Source organism: Apteryx rowi, unplaced genomic scaffold (genome assembly GCF_003343035.1).
Source record: "Apteryx rowi isolate R43461 unplaced genomic scaffold, aptRow1 scaffold_1069, whole genome shotgun sequence".
NCBI lineage: Eukaryota > Metazoa > Chordata > Aves > Apterygiformes > Apterygidae > Apteryx > Apteryx rowi.
Window position 1 is genome coordinate 147613 of NW_020447274.1, and position 19214 is coordinate 166826.

A 19214-nucleotide genomic window follows, 5' to 3' on the forward strand; every position below is an offset into this window, starting at 1 on the left:
ATACCCATCAGTCATTTCTGTACCATTAGAACAGTTTTGCTTTCTAGAAAAGAGTTTAAAAACATTTTTATGAAACTTTTTTGCTTGTATGGTCTGTATATATATTTTTTCTTTCATATTTGTCTGGAATGTTTTCAAATTCTTCCACCAGTGTTGCCTCCCAGGTGTATATTTTAAACTGTCTTAAACAATAGTTGTGCAGTGAAGTGATCCATTATTGTAGTGTACAGACCTCCAGACAATCCTTATCTTGTGAAAGCTGCAGTTATAGATGCTGATGACTTTTCCTTTCTGTTGTGCAGTTCACATTCGGCTATTCTAGCAGATTCTTCTGATGAGCCAGACTTCTTATTCCCAATTTTAGAAGGATGCTAGTAGATATATGATGATTTCTTAATCATTCTTTTGAAACATATCAAACTTTGACTCTTCTGTGAGCCACCAAAGTGTATTCATTACATGTTACCTATGTTTCCAAACGTGAAAATTTCCTGTTTAGGATCTTGAAAGCTGCTGCTATTTAGCTTATAGGTGTCAGCACTCTCACATCATGGGCTCACACTGAGCTTTCTTAGCTACCTTTGAACATTTGACCATGATCAAGTTTTGGGCAATTTTTGAAAACTTCATTTCCAAGGATACTCTTCACCCCAGACTTTGTCTGTCATCTTCATGTTAAAAGTAACTGGTTCCCGTGTTGTCTGCATACCGTGAGGACTGTTTTGAGAATCTGTAAACTTTGGCATGCTCAGATATTCATCAGTGTATTCTGACAGAAGGGTTGTTCCTAATATTCTTAATGCACTTCAGAATTTACTGTTGGAAATAGACATTCTTAGGGTTACTCTAAGGTTCACTTTTTGAAAACTTTATGGATGCCTTCCTATTGCTACAGTTTGCAAATTTTCAAGGTTTGCATATTTAAGACTTGTGATTATTTACTAACATAAAGTATTCCTTTACCCTGTCTGTGCATATCTATATACATAAATTCTCTTAAAATAGGGTCATCTCTCTTCTTGTTCTTACTGGAGGGATTTTAGACGCATTTCAAAACCATGTTCTTGGTGAAAGTTGTATTCTGTTCTTTCAATGACTTACAAAAATTTTCTTTCTCAAAATGGAGCACTGACTCAAAGTGAAGTCTCTAATTTAGTCTTGCCCCTTTAGAAACTTACGCTGAATGTTAGTATTAGAGTACATGGAACACTTTTATCATTCGCACTGTCTCTGGACACTGCGGTAAGGATGGCTTATTTATTTAAAAGCTTTGTTTCCTTTCAGTGAGACTTAATGGCTTTTTCACTGTCTTCCAGGTTCTCATATTAACTAATATCATGCTGGGTATTTATCTCTTTGGATCCTAATTATTTTCTGTTATCCTCAACATGGAATGGAATTCAATTAAATGATCATTTTGGAACGCAGAAAGACAATTACATTTGAAGTAATTATTTTGGATCATGTTGGAGACACCAGCCATCCTTAAAACAAAACAAAACAAAAAAAACATGAACACTGTTGGAGGAAGTCTTTGACATATATGAAACTATGTTCTTCATTCAATATATTGCCCCATTTCCGTAAGTTATAAAGTTGTACATGTTATAGTATATGTGACACAAATTGGTCGCAGATTTTTGACAGTCCCAGTGTTCTTATTCCCAGAACGTGCTCCGTGAGAGCTGATTAGTTATGGATGTTCTACCTCCATCCTCTTTCCTTCCCCCCCAAACCAGTCCAACCTTCCTTGGAGAAGTAAAGCGTACAAGAAATGCTCTACTTATTTTTGTGCATTTATACAGTTTTGTTAAAATACACATTTTCTAAAATCTACTTTTTTAATGAGCCTGGCTAAGAGGTTTTAACTCATACTGGTAAGTGCACAAGTCAGGGCTTGATCAGCTATTGCTTGGTAAAATGAATTTAAATAGTTTTATGTAAGTACTGGTGCACTCTATGCAGTCTTTTTGTATGTTCCCACTTGTTTACTGGTTGAAATTATTTAAAATTTTTCATCATTTCTCAGCTCTTCAGCTGTGGCTTTAATATAGCACTTTCCTGTATTTGGATATGTTAGTTTTTGCATCAAGCTGTACATAATAAAGTTTGAATAGCTTTAAAAAATTTTTATGTGAGTTCTGCTTATTTTTGTGTCAGCAGAACTACCAAATGAGATTGCAGCCTTAAATGTGCAACTGTGTATTCTAGGGTGGCATGTTGTATGTTCATCGAACATGCTACTCTTTGGACTTTCCTGGGTTTTGTCCCTCTTTCATTTTCCAAACTTCTGCTCTGTCTTTCTGCAGTTTGCCTTTTCTGCTTCAATCAATTTGATACGGACATCAGGATCTGACTTGTTTGACGTAGGCAGTTAGTGAATATTTTAACTGCAGTATAAAGAACAAACTGCTACTGTTAAGACAAAGTGGAAACTAATAAATACAATTTCAGGGCAGTAAGAAACCTGCGAACAGCTAGCAAGCTGATCTTCCTTGGCTTTTTTTTTCTTAAGTGTATAGTTGTGTTTATTAGGGTTTCTTTATTTTTAGATGTTTACATTAGTACTTCATGGTTCATATGGCATAAACTGGTTCATGTGGTTCATATCATAAAATTTCTATGTAAATTGAAGTCTAGAACTTAAGATTGGGAACAACAATAATGCTACATTTAAAATTGGTAGCAGTCTTTTTTTTCAGAAAAATGTGGAGTTCTGCTAGTAAGATTTGACTGATGGGTTTTTTTTGTTTGTTTCTTTCTGTGGGAGTTTGGTTTTTTTGTGTTTTTTTTGTTTTTTTTTTAAAGAAACTTAAGAGCAGATGGAAAAGAAAAATGAATCATCCAGTAATAAAGCTTTTAGTTTGGTGTCTTGTCCACTTGGAGCTGGGAGGCCTGTCAGTATTGCAGGACCTGACCTAATGAAGTTCTGCCCCATGGCCTCTGCTGAAGTGTAACTGCTTATATGTGTAATACATATCTCTTAACTGTGGAGGACGCTCATTTGATGTACCAAAATCATGAGCTTTTTGAAAACATATATGGGCATGCATGGCTTTGTTGCAAACCTACCCAGGCTAGTAACATGAAAAAGCAGGATGAGCTATTTCTCCCATGGATTTTACTATTGGACCTTCTTAGTAATTTCTTATGCTGAGTCAATAAAATACAAAGGCCTTAAAACAAATGGTCATCTTTAATCTCACCACTCCTAATAGCTGCAGGAGATTAGCTGTTTCTGCATGGGAGAAGGAGATTTGTAATGGTCCAGAAAACAAGTTCCCAGTTACAGCATTTAATTGTAGTGCATTTGTTTATTTTTTGCACATCAGAGATACCATAAAGCTCTTCAAAACTTCATTGTGTAGATTTTTCTATTAAGTTATAAGGTCATTTGGACAACTGCCGCATCTGTGACTAGATGCAAATATGTTTTGTTTAAAATATGTATTGAGGTCTTCCTTTCTTAAAAGAGTGCCTGTTCCTTTTCATTTCTGAAAGGTGGACTGTGTAAGCTGAGTCTCCTTCCAGGCTTGGTATTCAGGAAATTTTTTCCAGTTTATAGCCTGCATGTTGTTTGTTTTTTTTTTTCCATGCTTCCACAAGCGAGAGATGAAGCTAAGAAGCTCTGAATTCCTTTGCACTTTAATATTTCGTATTTGTCAGGAAAACAGATTATTGCTTTGCACGACTGGTGACCATTCTACAGATTACAGAAGAAAAGTTTCTGAAAATGAAATGAGTTTAATTAGCTCCTTTCAGAAAAGAGTAATGAGAAATAGCTGATTTGTTGAAAGCTTTACCGAGTTTCTCAAGCACTTCCATATGCAGTCTTACTACTAAACTCGAAACACAAGTTGACACTAACAAACTACGAGTCTTGTTTTATAGTTGAATTCCAATTACTGTTGCTACAGACCTTTATTATCCTTCACAAAATCCTGCGTCTGAGTCCTCATAAAGGAATTAAGCTCTGGGATTTCAAACCCTGTATCAGACAGCAAAGACCGTGGTGTGTACTGGGTTTGTTAACACCACTGTGACTGCTTAAAAACCTTGCTTACTGTAATCTTTAAAACCTGTGTTAGTGAATTAAATGAGTCATTTAATGTTTAACATGGTTTACGTTTAAACCAATACAAGGCTGGACTACCGCTGAAGAGAGCTGTCTTCATTGCTGTAGCTGCATGTTTCCATCGCTTGCCTTTTTTTCAGCATCACATGGTGAGATGAATTAACTTACTGATTAGGCTGGCTTTGGTTGCTTTGCGCACTGCATGGCTGAAGACTATTTTGGTACCATATTTTTATTGGTACTGACACAATGAAGATGAGAAGAATACATTGCTAGGGGTTGAGAGCTGAACTGTCTGCTTCAGCGGCAGTACGTTCATAGACTGACTGAAGCAACTGAAAAGCAATCCCTCCCCTCCCACAAAGAAGCATCAAATAAGAAACGATTTAAACCAGAACCGGTATACGTACTGCATGGCCAAGTCATGTTTGTGACATGTATGGTAGAATGTTTTAGACATACCCTTCCTAGATTAAGCACACATCTCCTTTGACTTTTCCCAGTCTGTTGGGAACCTGAACTCTGCTCTGGTTCTGGTAACTATTTATTCAGTCCCCTAGAATTAAGGGATTAATCTGTAATCTAACATGTTTCTGGTGACAGACGACCTAATAACTAGATACCTGAGTGATAACTTGAGTAATGTGTCTCTGGCTTGTGGCAGGATGAAAACAAACCAGTTTTTAGACCTCACTTGGAAATAGGTCTGATCAGATATCCAAGTATAAAAAATAGTTATCTGCAGAAACCTAAGAGGTTCCCTTTTTATCTTTACAGAATGGCATTTCAGTTTTTTGTCTTGGATACTCTGTAAAGTATACTGTGATAGTTCATAGGGGATTTCAAGTTAGTTTCCTCGTAAAACATACTGATTTGACAGGTCTTTCCGCATAGTCTAGGACTGAACTCCTACTTAATCCCCAGCTGTTTGTACTGACTTGCTGAGAATGAGCATAAGATTAATCAATAGCCTGTAGTTGGATGCTTCAACACTCAAGACATTGCCACCTTTACTTTTTTCTTGTATAGGAAACCAAAATCTGAGAAGTGCTATGTATGTGTATATGTAGTTATCATTTAGGCAAATCTGAGAGTTACAAAACGCTTAGAAGCTTTTAAAATATTTTGCAGTGAAAGATAAATGACAATGAAAGAATTCTTTAAATCTTTTAGAGCATTGAATAAATTCTTCTGTTTCTCTTAAAAATCTGAAGTTGTGTTGTTAATCCAAAATGGAAGCTCTTCTGAGGGAGGAAGAAAAAAAATTTTAAATCACTGTATAGGAACATCTTGAAATAGAACTGGATCATATAAAGTAACTTGCTAAACAGTAGTTCATTAGTTCTTAACCCTCTTTGCAGGGGCCTATATGGCAGACAGATTGAAAGAATTAGAACTTTAAAAGCAGTTCATAAGTGTCTTCTAGTACAGTGTTTTATGTAGAGCCATGTGAAGGTACACAAGTTTATTCAGCTATTTCTGAATGAACAAAGATTGTGATGACCTTTAAGACTGATTATAGGATGGCTGGAACGGGTAGTTCTTTTTGCCATTTTAGAAGTATGTTGGTCACACATTTTAAATAAAACTTAAATTTATTATAAGGAAATAAATATTCTCAGAAATGAGTTCACGTTAATTTTTTTTTCTCTTTACAGTCTAAAGTCTACAATAACTGATTGTTAGCTAGTTGCATTGTCTTAAGCCAGTTCATTTCTGTTGATAGTCTTGAGACTGTGTCGGATTCTTTATTAAAAACAAAAGAAGGAAGGGGAGGGTATCCAGTTCTCTTTCTGCCCCTTTTCCCCCTTTTGGGTAAGGCTCCAGAAAACTACACATTAAACCTCTTAATTTGTCCACTTTAATTAAATATGGAAATGGCTTAATAAGAACTATACTTTTTGGGGGGTAAGCAAACCAGAGACAGACTTGTAGCAGCCCAGCATGTACAAATACCAAATCAGTAGCATGTAATATAAAAGCTTTCTGTCACCTTTTCATTACAGTTAATAAAACATTTTCTAATGTATACAGATTCTAGTGCCAAGGAAAGGACAGTCAAAAATAATTAAATATTACTGATTTTGATGCCAGAACTAGACATGATAATTTCAATATGAACTTATTGAAACATTCTGTAACATCTGAAGATACCAAAGGAAAGACTTCCATTGATTTTCAGTAAGAATTAAATAGGGTCATAAGATAATCCCTACTTCCCTTTGCTTTGGGTGTTTGAAAAGGATTTTTAGTAGTGCTTGACTTACAGTTGCAACACTGGAGACAAATGAGTCTTCTGTTGAGATTATGAATCTGCAAGTTTTGTAACACTTCTTTTTTTCTTGGTTTTTCTACCCAGCTTCTCCAGACTGACTGTGACTGTCTTAATATACCACCTGTGGAAACATTACATACAGAGACTAATTTGATAATCCATTTGGCTTTTCCCATACTATAATCTTCACCTTGTTAGTTATCTAAATTTCCATCCTGACTTTAAAAACTGGACTACTAGAGTCTCCTAATTACAATATTGTGTTTTGAAAATGAAATGTTTTGTTATTTTTTGTGTTCTTTTCTTCTGGTCACATGAAAATACTTAAAAGTTACAGAACAGTGGTGATATACATGTATGTATATACACGCTTTTTAAAGAAAATATATAAATGTTATTGAAAACAGTGTGATTTCTGGTTTAATGCAGTGTATTTTTATGTTATGTTACAGGTCTGTCAAATGGTTTTGGAGATGGAAGTAAAGAGAGAACATTAGATGATACTCCTGGAAGAAAAGTTGAACCTCGCCGCCGTTGTGCATCAGAATCTAGTATTTCATCTAGTAACAGTCTTTTATGTAACTCAAGGTAAAAATACAAATCTGAAATATAAATTTGAGGTTGCATATATCAGTTTTATATACTACTTGTGACCCATATTGGAGGATCACAGCTATTTAAAAAAAAAAAAAAGTGACATTTAAAGTTGTGTCAAATTTAAGACACCTTTGAGGACTGCTAGTATTCGTTTTTTATATTCAGATTATTGCAGATGCAGACAGTTACACTTGACTCTACACGTTCATTCTCTTTCTCTCTCAATACATATATATTCTTGTGTGTGTATATCACTTTGTTTTAATTACTTCTCCAATCCTAAAAACTAAAAATGAGTGTGTTTATTGGGGAGGGGGGTGGTCCTTAAGGGAAAGTGAATTCCAAAGCCCAGTTTTCTGCCCAGGGAAGATAATTTCCATAGCTGCAGAACTGTAGAATATTAGTCCATGATTTAAGTTACTGGCCAGTTATTGCAGTGATGATAGCACCAACTATTGACCTTCTCTTTGTGGAATCTTTTGTTAAAGATCCTTGAACTAGACAAAAAGAGGTTGTGTGGGACTGCACATCCATTTGATGCTTTAGAACAGAAAGGAAGGGCACTTGTCTGTCAGAGTGGTGACCTCTGTCATCACTGATACATATTTCTGTGTCACCAGTGCACATCTTCCAAAACATACTAACCTCTGGGTAAGAGGTAGCTAACTCCAGCCCTGGGATGTGAGAATTGGAAAGAAGTGGAATATATAGAAGTGGTGGGGTTTGATAGGCTTGTTTGGGGCCATGAAATGGCAATTATTTTGTGGTCTGCTGGCTTCAAAATATGATCTGTTGACGGTACACAACTTATAGTTGTTCATGCAGTGAGGAAGGTGGTAAGGTTGAAAATAATGTAATAGAAGAATGGAGCCTGTTAGAGTGGGATGAGGCATACAGAAATGTAGGACAAATCTGTTGAAGAAGCTTTGTTCATCTGCTCATGACTGGTATTAAATTGCTTAAGGGGATGGTGTTAATGCATTCATGTCAAACTGGCTTTTAGAAACAAAGAGAATTTAATATTCCATCTCTTGTGAATGTGATATATTGAGGATATTAGAATAATTCCTCTTCAAATTCTCTGATCTCTTAAGGAAAATTTAGGTGTGGAGTAGAGGCTCTTGAGAAAAACGTTTCTACTTTATGTGGAGACGTTCTTATCTACTATGGAAAGATTTGAATTTGTAATGAAAAATGAAAGAGAAAGTAGTTGCATTTTATACATAGTGGGGCTGTGGGAGCAGAGGAAACGTTACAGTGGATATTGGCTGAATGGAAACACTTAGGACAAAGCAGCTTCTGTCATGTTGTGTGTGTGTAATTTGCACTGCAATTGAGTTGCAGATGCATGCTGTTTGTCTTTTGCCAATAACCAGACAATTATGTACACAAAAATACCGAGTGTTTTTTAGCTTTTATATTGTTGGTTAATTTGTGTGTGTTTTATGAAATTAGAGCTTACCGCTCTCATTGCAGAATGTGCTGATAAATTTTAAATTCCTGTTCAAAGTCCTGATTTGTAGTAAATGAAGTTAATTATCAAGTAATGGCTTTAATATTAATACTTTCACAGTTTCAGCCTACCAAAGTGTGGTAAAGGTAAACCAGCACTTATACGAAGACACACGTTGGAAGACCGAAGTGAATTGATATCGTGCATTGAGAATGGAAACTATGCCAAAGCAGCAAGAATTGCAGCAGGTATCTACAGACAATGTATTCTTAAGAATACAATATAATTATATTTTGTCTGCTACTGTTACTGTTTGTCAGTACTACTGTCTGCTATCAACCCTTTAAAACAGAAAATAGTACCAGATTTTTCAAAAACTAAGTTGTTTTTTATGTAAATAAGGCTACTCTTACAAGCAAAATTTGGAATGAGGTACTACTTGTGGTTCTGTCGACATTTTTTCTTTGAGCTTTTTGTTCTAAGGTTTATTCTTTATATACTCTTTTTCATAAACATGTTGAAAGATGAGTAAGACGTGGCCCCCTTTTATTCAGGCAGAATTCAAAATTGGAGAAAATTGTAAAATTTTTAAGAAAATTGGAAATTTCAAAGAACAACATAATAGGTCACCAAATGTTAGGGAAAATATTATGCTTGGTGATACATTTTCAATCAGTTTCTGTATTTTAATTGTATTTCAGGTTTAAATAGGTAGTCTCATCCATAGGAATTGTATCTGTGGAATACAGTGTTCCCTCTGCATCAGCCTTGCTGTGTCTAGCAGGCCTGTTTCCAGTTTCTAACCTTAAAACTGTTCTCCTCCTCATATTGGGTGTTCCTTGTCCAGGACTCCTTCAAGTCTCTCTAATGCAAACAGACTGTTTGCCTTAGTCTGTTATGTCTTCCCCATATGATCAGTTTTGTTTTATTCTTTGCAGCTAATCTGTTTTCATCTGCTGCTTGGTTGCTCTCAAGCTTAACATCTTTATTACATGTATTGTAACCTATTATACAAGTCTTAGCCTTTTCTTTCCATCTGCTTTTTTTCCCCCCTCTGTCCTAAGCAGCCTTGTATTTAACATTTCTACTTGGAATTCCTGCACCCCTCTTTTTTTTCTTTTCTTTTTTTTCCCCCCCTCTTTCTCCCTACCCAGAACTCTTCTTGGTCTCTCTTGATTACATTTATCAGCATTATTTTTATATTACTATATATTCCCTCTAACTTGCGCTCTTTTAGCCACCTTCTGCATTCTGATACCTCAGCAGGTCAAAAGGGGGAAACAAGTAGGAATGAAGGAAAGTGAAATGTCCTGCATCCATTCTGTGTGTAACTGGAACTTTGTCATGATTTACTTTCATTAGTAAAATCCCAGATTTCACAAAAAATAAATCGCAGGGTTGTCCATTCATAGCAAAATGTCTCAAACAATTTTGCTTGATGAGTATACATGCTTTAGAAACAAACACGGTACATACAGCTGTGCTGGTTTGACTAATTTGAGGATTGATTGGGGAGCAGGTAATAGGGGAACATTTCTCTGTATTGGTCTCAAATAGCTTTTTCCTCTGCATGGTCTGTATTTTCTTGGAAAAACTGATTGATTAAATTATAATTGAATGAAAAACCTATGTTTGAAAGTTATCCTAGAATATATTGCAGAAAATGACTGCCCTCTTCTGCTGATCGCCTTAAGCATTTTCTCTTTGCTATTTGTACTTTTATAAGGTTTATAAAGGAAATGATTATTAGAATTTGAGCTTTTGCCTTCTGAGAATTAAAATGTTTTAGGATGTGCAGTCTCTAGAAGTTTCTAAAAACTTATTTTTTTATCTGTGGGCTTGGATTAAAGTACTATTTTCATTTAAAGAGGTGTTATAAACATTACCTGTTTTTTGATATGAGGATGAAGGGTGGTATTAAGATACATTTTGATTCTAATGATCATGAGATATGGGTGAGAAAACAACCGAAAAGGGATTGTTTAAGGTTTGATTCTTTACAGTATTAATGTTGTATTTAATTATTATTTCTTCTTAGAAGTTGGGCATAGCAGTATGTGGATTTCAACTGATGCTGCAACATCTGTTCTTGAGCCTCTAAAAGTGGTATGGGCCAAATGCAGTGGATATCCCTCTTACCCAGCTCTGGTGAGTACGCGGCTTCCCACCACTAGTGCGCTAACGATACTGTTTCTGGTCTGAAAATCTCGATGCATGAATTTCGGATAATTCTTAAGTTCCTATTCAGTTTGAGTAAAAGTGAGTTATTTTGTCCACTTTACAGCTTTTCCATGAATCCAGTTTGTAAAACTATTGCAGTATCCAATGCTGAGTCAAAAATTTCTTCTACCTTACTCATTATCTGACTACCTCTCTTGCTACTCTTTCTTATTGTAATATATGTTATCCTTTGTTTAAAGGATCAACTGAGTAAGCATTTGACTGACTTCTTGTCAGTGTTAGAACTGTATATTTTCTACTTTAAAATTAGTAGAAAAATTTGATCTGCAGTTTATTAAAGAAAAAGAGTTGGAATAAATTGAGTGATTATATACAGTTGTAAATCACGTGACGGAAACTTAAAACTGTCATACCCTTGTTATTTTAAAAGAAATGTGCACAGTTCTGTTTAAATTAATAGCCTGTAGAGAAAGCGTTGTTCATAAAGTGTTTGAATGGCTTCAGGCATTTGTGGTTTTTGGAAACTGTGCAGATATTATGGCTCAATTTATATAATAGACTCTATAATGTTATGACTGTGCTAATATATGACAAGATAAGACAAGAAAACCTACAGAGTCAAGTTGAAACTAGTGGAGGTGAGCTCCAGAGCACTTGACTTCAGGTGCCCACAGTGGGTTGACCCAAGCACACTTGGGTCGGGTGCTTCGGATTTGAGGGGTGTGATTGTCTCTCCAGTGATGCATTTTGGTGTTAGATCTGCTGATCGTGACTAGGAGTTGCCCAAAGGCTCCTTTCCTGTCCCCTCTTTTATGTCCACACTGGTGTTTCTCTGGCTGTGTGACGATTTGACTGAGGAACTAAACAAAAAGAAAGTTGTTCTCGTGATTCCCACACACGCCCCACAGTATTAGTTTTTTGTTGTCTTAGTTTCCTTAATCAGTTTACTCTGTGATACTGTGGAGTGTGGCACCAGTGCTGATGCTGGAAAAAACAACAACCATTTGTTTGTAGGGGAGGAGATGGTTAGAAAGGGCATGGAATAACAACAACTCTTAGGCAACCACTGAACACTTAGTAATGCGGAGCGCTACCTACCAAGCAGGTTTTTTCCATCAGCTGAATTAGTTGTATGTTGTTAGTTGCATTATATTTTATTCTATTTTTGGATGTTCATTTGAAACAATTAGTGATTGTCATTAAATGTTTCAATGGAAAAGTGAGTAGCCTTTTCTGATTGTTAAATTGCTTGGGCAATATTTTGAAAGTGACTTCAGGGTTTTTTTCCTGTTTGTTTGGGTTTTTTTGCTTGGTTAAGGTTTTTGTGCTTCAACTTCTGAGCGCGTGACATCTTTTTCCAGAAAGAAATAATCATACTTGAACATAGGCTATTTCTTTAGGGTGTCTGAAATTCAAAACGCAAAACTTGAGATCAGTTATCACTAGTTGTTTTTAGAAACTTGGTTTAACTTTCTCATTTTGAAACCTGCTTGTCAATCTGCAAAGTTGTACTAAATGAAATTCAGAAGTGACTTAAAGAAGAGCTAATATGGGTAGAAAGTGCTCTATAGATAGTTTTTGTGTTTTTTCTTGTCTGTCCTGTTTATTTCAATTAAGTTTACCCTGTGCCTATTCAACTTAAGCTAAAAAGTTACAGGTGTGTGTAACACACAGCCTATTTATATGCAGTGGCTGTTCAGTTTATGGCTCTTTTCCCATTAACTTTATTCATAATAAAGAAGCCCTTAAAGTGGATTGATGTAGTTTTAAAAATTAGAAACTGTCCTTTTTTCTGTTTTTATAGATTATTGACCCTAAGATGCCTCGTGTTGCTGGCCATCACAATGGTGTTACAATACCAGTGCCACCTCTGGATGTATTGAAAATTGGAGAACAAATGCAGACCAAATCAGACGAGAAGCTTTTCTTAGTACTGTTTTTTGACAATAAAAGAAGTTGGTATGTTATTGAAATGTGTTGGTTAATGCAGTGACTTAAAATTTTAAATACCTGTACCTTAAGTCTAAAAGAAAATTGAAACACTGTCTTTCCTATGGATGTATATATTTGAGTCTGTTCTTGGACCAAGGTGTATCACCACTGAAAGATATTTTATTTATGGCCAGTTTGGAAGTAAAACAAATTGTTAGTTAGTAGTCTTTTGGTTTGATTTATAAGCTTTCTGGTTTTGGTCTTGACTTGGCTAAATTGTTTGACTAAACAGACTTTTTTTTTTTTTTTTTTTAAGTATTTGTCTCTGTCAGCCTTCATCTTTGCTTTCTAAATGGCAACACTTTTCCCACTCTGCTCAGGTGTACTTTCTTTAATTTTGTGATCTCCACAGTTAAATGCTTTATTAACACTCTTATTGCAGTTCTTTGCCGTGTATCAATTCTTCATCAAACCTTCCTTTTTCTCCATTTCTTTTAGTTTCAGCAATATGCTGTGTGGAGTCTGAGAGGAAAATGCACACAATAAAACAGTTCTTTCTCTTCTGTTAGCTCTTTGTTTGTTTGTTTTCTGTCAGATACAGAAACTTTTCACCTACTTCTTTTTCTTCCTTTCTTCAAGGCCTCTTTTTTTTTTCCCTGTGCTTTCCTTAATCCTTCTCCTTTCTCAGTTCCTCACAGTTAAGCTACCTTTAAATTGTTATGTATCTTAATTCTACTCTTCTTACACTCACTTACATTTCCAGATGCTATTTTCCTTATTAGCTGATTGAATGTGATGTCTATAAATGCTGCCATCCTTCTAATTCTCTCTGTCCCAGTACACTATTGCCTGACTTCTTACCTAAAATTCAGAACTGGCGATTCCTTTCTGTCAGCTTAGATCCATTGGTGTAATCATGATTCTTTGGCTTGTTTCTCTCTGTTGATTCTTTTCTTTATTGCTTCTTTGGCATGTCCTTCAAAGGATCTTCTTTGTTCAGTTGTGCACGATTCTATGAGATTCTGCTTTTCTCTGCCTGTATGTCAGTGGAGAACATCTGTTTTTCAAAGAGATTCAATATTCTGATTCTCATGCTGTCATTGGTACCGCAAGTGTAACACAAGATCTCTCTAGTCACTTTGTTCATCACTGCTGTGACTACCTCTTGCATGATCTTGGGAGTCCTTTAATCTCTCTTGGTCTTCATATCTAAGTTTTTCAAATATTATACATATCCTGCATGGATGAACAGGAAAGGCTAAATATTTTCTCAAGCTTTTTTTTTCCTATATAATGGCTAATGTGTTGCCTTTTTCTTTAATGCTTCTTTTAACCTGATGATTTTGGCCGTTTCAGCACTCATCACTCTAACTCATTTTTGCTTCTTTCACGTGAAACGTAAGCTGACCTTATTCTCTTCAACCCAAGTCTATGACTTTTATCCACATCAGGATATATGTCATCATCATTCTGTGATACCAGCTTCTATAATCTATTGATCTTTTCAAATAAACCTGTCTTTTCCCTCTGTCCTTTGCATTTGGAGGACTTTCTGAAAGCTTTCTCTTAAAAAAACAAAACAAAACAAAAAACTTAAAACTCTCCTCATGATCTGTATTAAAATGATAATGCTTGGACTGCTGCCCATCATGCTGATCACTGATGTGATTAATCTTTACTGTTCTATCTGTATCCTTGTGTTGTCTTTCTAAATATTTTTGGTCTCAATCTGTATGCTCCGTACTTTGGGATTGTAGTCCAGAGTGCTGTAATACAAATAGTATTTCAAAAGAAGCTTTTTTTGTTACTCTTGAAGGAGGGAGAAAAACACAAAATCCTCAGATGAAAAAGCTAATATCGGATACTTTAACACCTAATTTGCAGTTTGTTAAGCTGTAAATGGACTTTCAAACTGAAATCTTTAAACATAAGCATGGTTTCTGCCATTTGCAGGGCTGAAATTGTGGACTACAGTAACATATTTTAATAGATGTTCATTAGTTTATTGACTTTTTATTTTTCTTAATATATGTAACTTAAAATTAATTAAAATACTGATTTATGGAAATGAACAAAATATATTTGATACTTTTTTATTTAAACAGTTAATTTTTTTTCCCCCATTATCTAGAAGCATGGAGTGTAAAACTTTTTTCCTTATCACTCCTCTATCCCCAGCAGTTAATGGTATTCCTGGAACTTAAAACAGGAAAGTACTCTGAATACTGACTTAGTGGGGTTTCATACTGCAGGGTAAAAGCATACTGCTTTTCCACATAAAGACCAAACTGAGATGTCTTCAAAATGTAAGACACAAGAATTTGCAGATGATTAATTTTTAATACTGGAAATGGAAGAATGGAGAAAAGTAATACTGTGTCAACTGAATCTTGAGCCACATCCATTGTTAGTTGCAGTTGTCCTCAAAATAAATTAGTAGTATTTCACTCTAATTCTTTTTAGCTGGTATTTGTCATTGAACAATATATTATTTGTTGAATTTGAATGTAGTCTTTATTTTGCGAAAGAAGCTTACTTAATACTATGTCTCTTTAAAAGATAGATTTAAGGCAAGTAAGTATGAACTTAATAGGAATTTTATCACTTTATTTAAGGTGGCAAATTCTTGACTCACTAAATGAAAAACATGATGTAACAGCCCTTAGAGTGTACAAGCTGGACAAACTCCTTCATTTTATTCTATTTTTGACATAATTATTTTGCTCTTTCTTACAGGCAGTGGCTTCCTAAATCCAAAATGGTGCCCCTTGGGATAGATGAAACCATAGACAAGTTAAAAATGATGGAAGGCCGTAACTCAAGCATTCGTAAAGCAGTAAGGATTGCCTTTGATCGTGCTATGAATCATCTGAGTAGGGTACATGGAGAGCCAGTCAGTGACTTCAGTGATATTGACTAACAAAGATCCTACCAAGGCATGAAAATACCCCACACAGACTTGAACTCCACTAATGAACCTCTTTGTCTAAAAGAATGTATTGAAGATACAACCCCTTAATTGTTGATTCAGTGGCTGAGTTCTGCAAACTTGAAATAGTTGAGCAATTCTTCTAAATCACCATTGCCATATTGATTAATGATATTATCGTGTTGTAGTTTGGAGGAATTTCCACTAAAACTGTTAAAATGTCTTGTTCATAGTGTTCATAATTGTACATAAATGTATATTCAACACTTAACTTATTCTGATTTTAGAAGTAGCTCTTTAATTCTTTTTATAATTTTGTTGGGGAGGGAGTTGGTTTTTGTTTCCATGCCTTTTTTTTTTCTTCCTTTAGTTATCTAAGCACCATCTTCCAGCTTAAGGTGTTTAGTGCATTTGAAGCCTAATATCAAAATGACATCAAATATATGTTTGCCTAAATCATATACAATATGGTGCTGCTTGTATCATTTCTTCCTTGGTCTGTAGCTTCTGAAAATGACTTCTGAATGTTTGTGTAAATCATTGCTCTTTGCACAAAGTACCACGTATTTAAGATTGATGTAAATTTACAGTTACAAATATGTATTTTAAGAAAGGAAGTTGCATTATTTTGGAGGGTACTTTGTGAGAAAGACATCAAGAGAAAAAATTATGCTATGTACATCACTTGCAAATCACCAAAAACACTCCATTGTTGCCCAAAATAACTTCTTATGATTGTTTTTGTTTTAAACAAACCTGGCTTAAAGCCTGCAAGCACATTATTTCTTTCAAAACCATATCCCATTTATCTCCCATGGATTATATTTTGTTGATATAGGTGCCTCCCTGTGTTTTATTTATTGTAGAAAATGTATTAATTTGCTTTATAATGAAAAATAAAATTGACAAATATATTGATATGCATTTTTATACAGGCACATGAGAAGACAACTTGCTTTGGGAGAAAAATGTATTGGAAATTGTATAAAATAATTTGATGGTTTGTGTGTAATTTGATTTTTTTGTAACTTGTAATCTTTTTGTTTCCAATGAGGGGATTTATGTAACTTTTAATTTAGAACACTTTGGTAGCAATAGAAACTTTGGATACATTTTTGTATGGTACATGTGATGTATATAGAATTAGTACTTTATTTTTATTTTTAAGAAGTAAAGCATTATGTTTGGGCAGGGGGAAGAAGGAGGGTGGGTTTCCAGAACTGCATTTTTATATTAAAAACAAAAATAAAGTCAAGATATTGATTGTTGAAGCTACTTTATTCCTATGTTCACTGAAATACTGAATTTGTAACAATGAAAATGACAAGGTATGTTTGCAATGTGATTTATAATGACTCCATTATTTATAAATGCACTGTGTTTGAACTCTTTGCAGTGATATCTTAAATACTGTACCAAGTTATATAATATGAAACACCAAATAATGCATATGAATGCACGAAGTATTTATGCCCAGCTTTTTTATAAAAGATTAGCAAATACAGCAAAACCAATACTTTTTAAATCTTTTTTTAAAACTTCATTGAATAGCATACTTCATTGTTAAACCTGCTTGAATCTTTATTTTAAAGGGACAATTACTTTTTAAATAGTTTTTAATGTTTTTATTCTCTATTGTTTGTAATACCCCCTTAGAAGCTTGAAATAAAATTTCTTTCTTAACTGTTAATTTTGTCCTGAATTTAGCCCCTGAAATTTTGCTGTAGTGCCCATTCTCTTACTCCATGACTGACTTGTCAAAAAGTTGCTAGTTCAAGAACCTGATTGTTTTCTTGCTGTGACATCCAGTGTTGTCCTTACTCAGATCTCGACGTGGTTGGTATTCCACTTAAACCAGTTGCCTATAATGGATTCTAATAATGGCAAAGATTATGTGGATTCTATAAATTTGGTTGAATAAGTTTCACAAATGATTGAGCAAATTGTTTTGCTAGTCTTGATAGTAAACATTGCTTTGGGGGAGTAATGATAGCGGGTATCTCATAAGGATTGCAATTGTAGTGCTGTGCTGTGATAGAAACAATTGCTACATCAGGTGAAAAAAACTTCAATAAAAATTGTTTGACTTGATTAGAACATTGTGGAGTGGCTTGGAGGATCTGCCGTATAACCATGCCCATCTTTGAAGGGAATGGAGCTTCATTTGCGCAATATTAAGATGGTAAAACCATTTGTGATCTGTTAGAATTGTCTTTTAAGAGAATCTTCATAAAATAGCTTAGTTTTCATAAAATAGCATTAGATCATATTTCAAACTTGGGCCTTCAAATATACTCAAAACTACTGTGTATGAAACTGAATGATGATTCACAGCCTCATTCTGGCAAGCAGTGAAAATGGTTTTTTGGATCTCTCAGATCCTGGGAAAACTAGTTACAGTTTGGAATAGGGAGGTGATAATTTGGTACCTGTATGATAAGAATTTTGGTATCTGTAAAACATGAAATCACAGTATAAAGAGGATATAGACACACCCTGTTGCGAATGATTCTTCAGAAGGTTTCCCAAGTTGTTTCATCAGCTGCTTCTGGTAGTAGGAATATTTGAAGGGGGGAAAAAGGAGTTCCTTTTTGCAAATAATAGTTAATTCTATTTTGTACAAAATTGTTTAGCACATCTTGAGTGAAATCTTTGGTTTGAATTTGGCTGAGACTTCAAGTTCCATTTTCTGGATTTTATCTCCAGAAACAGCTCCATCAGCTCTTGAAGAGGGCAACTTTGCTTTCTTGATCTTACAAGTATCTGCATGCACTTAACAGAATTCCAAGTGTGAAAGCATTATTATTGATTAAAAGCCACCCCTTAAACATCCTATGTAAAGCACAGTGCATATTCTTTTTATGTGAACTCGCAAGAAAGGCTATGTTGTTTTGTGTATGTAATGAAAGCCGAAATTGCTTGGAAACTGTCCTAGGAATTCTCAGAAGCTGTCTGCAGCAATGGTTACAGCTTTTCCAAGACACTTAATGTCAAGTATGATCCTGTGACCCTACAGGCTGTGTTCAAATTTAAAACATATTCTCAGACTTGTCACTATTCGGTGCAACTTCTGTGTTTTTTAAGGGATTTCATACCTATTTAGAAAAGGAAGCTTGATCTCCAAAGTTTTTATTTTCAAAATCTAGTATCTAACTCGGTACAACAGTCAGATGAATATACACCTAAAATTATATGTTTCCCTGTGTTTTAGACCAAGTTCTTATATGACACCATTAATAACTGCAAAATAATTGTAGAGAGGAAATTAGTATTCTAGTGGAGGAAAAAGAAGGGAAAAACAGATACCTCATAGTTTTCTCAGGGAGAGTTATAGGGATGAACGCAGAGGTGTAGATTTGCCTACTCACCTGCCAATTCTGGTGTCATCACTTCTTACTAATGAAGTGTGAGAATCCCAGATCAGAAGTTAAACCTAAGTTAAAACTTGTCATCTTTTATATTAAAAATGTGAGAAACAGCAGTATATCGGTTTTACAAGAAAAAGTCATGAGTAGATGATGACTCTTTTTTTTTGGGGGGGGGGGGGAGATCTATATCACTGATACACTGTTTTAACTCCATGGTTGTTGCAATGTTTGTTTATTGTGATTTTTGTATTTTTACACTAGAGGGAGCAATATACCCACACCATCAACATTCATAAAATAAGTATTTGAATATTTGCTTTTTAAAATTCTGCTGTTAAAACTTGTTGCTGATAAACAGTGTTTTCTGCTTATCTATTTGTACTCTGTTAAAAGTAGCTTTCTCT

General features: G+C 34.8%; 1 protein-coding gene across 3 annotated transcripts in view; it reads left to right on the plus strand.

Annotated features, from left to right (window-relative positions):
* BRD1 (bromodomain containing 1) overlaps positions 1–17541 on the plus strand; it is a 60090-nt gene extending 42549 nt beyond the window's left edge. For 2 of the 3 annotated variants that reach the window (XM_026070009.1, XM_026070020.1), the window contains 5 exons: positions 6803–6938; positions 8521–8648; positions 10439–10548; positions 12386–12540; positions 15250–17541. In XM_026070009.1, coding sequence (XP_025925794.1) covers positions 6803–6938; positions 8521–8648; positions 10439–10548; positions 12386–12540; positions 15250–15433 — 713 coding nt within the window. In that variant the 3' untranslated portion in view covers positions 15434–17541. Of the gene's footprint in view, positions 1–1316; positions 1527–6802; positions 6939–8520; positions 8649–10438; positions 10549–12385; positions 12541–15249 lie in introns of those variants that run through there. The other variant, XM_026070028.1, reaches the window with a different exon arrangement.
* The last annotated feature ends 1673 nt before the right edge of the window (positions 17542–19214 follow it).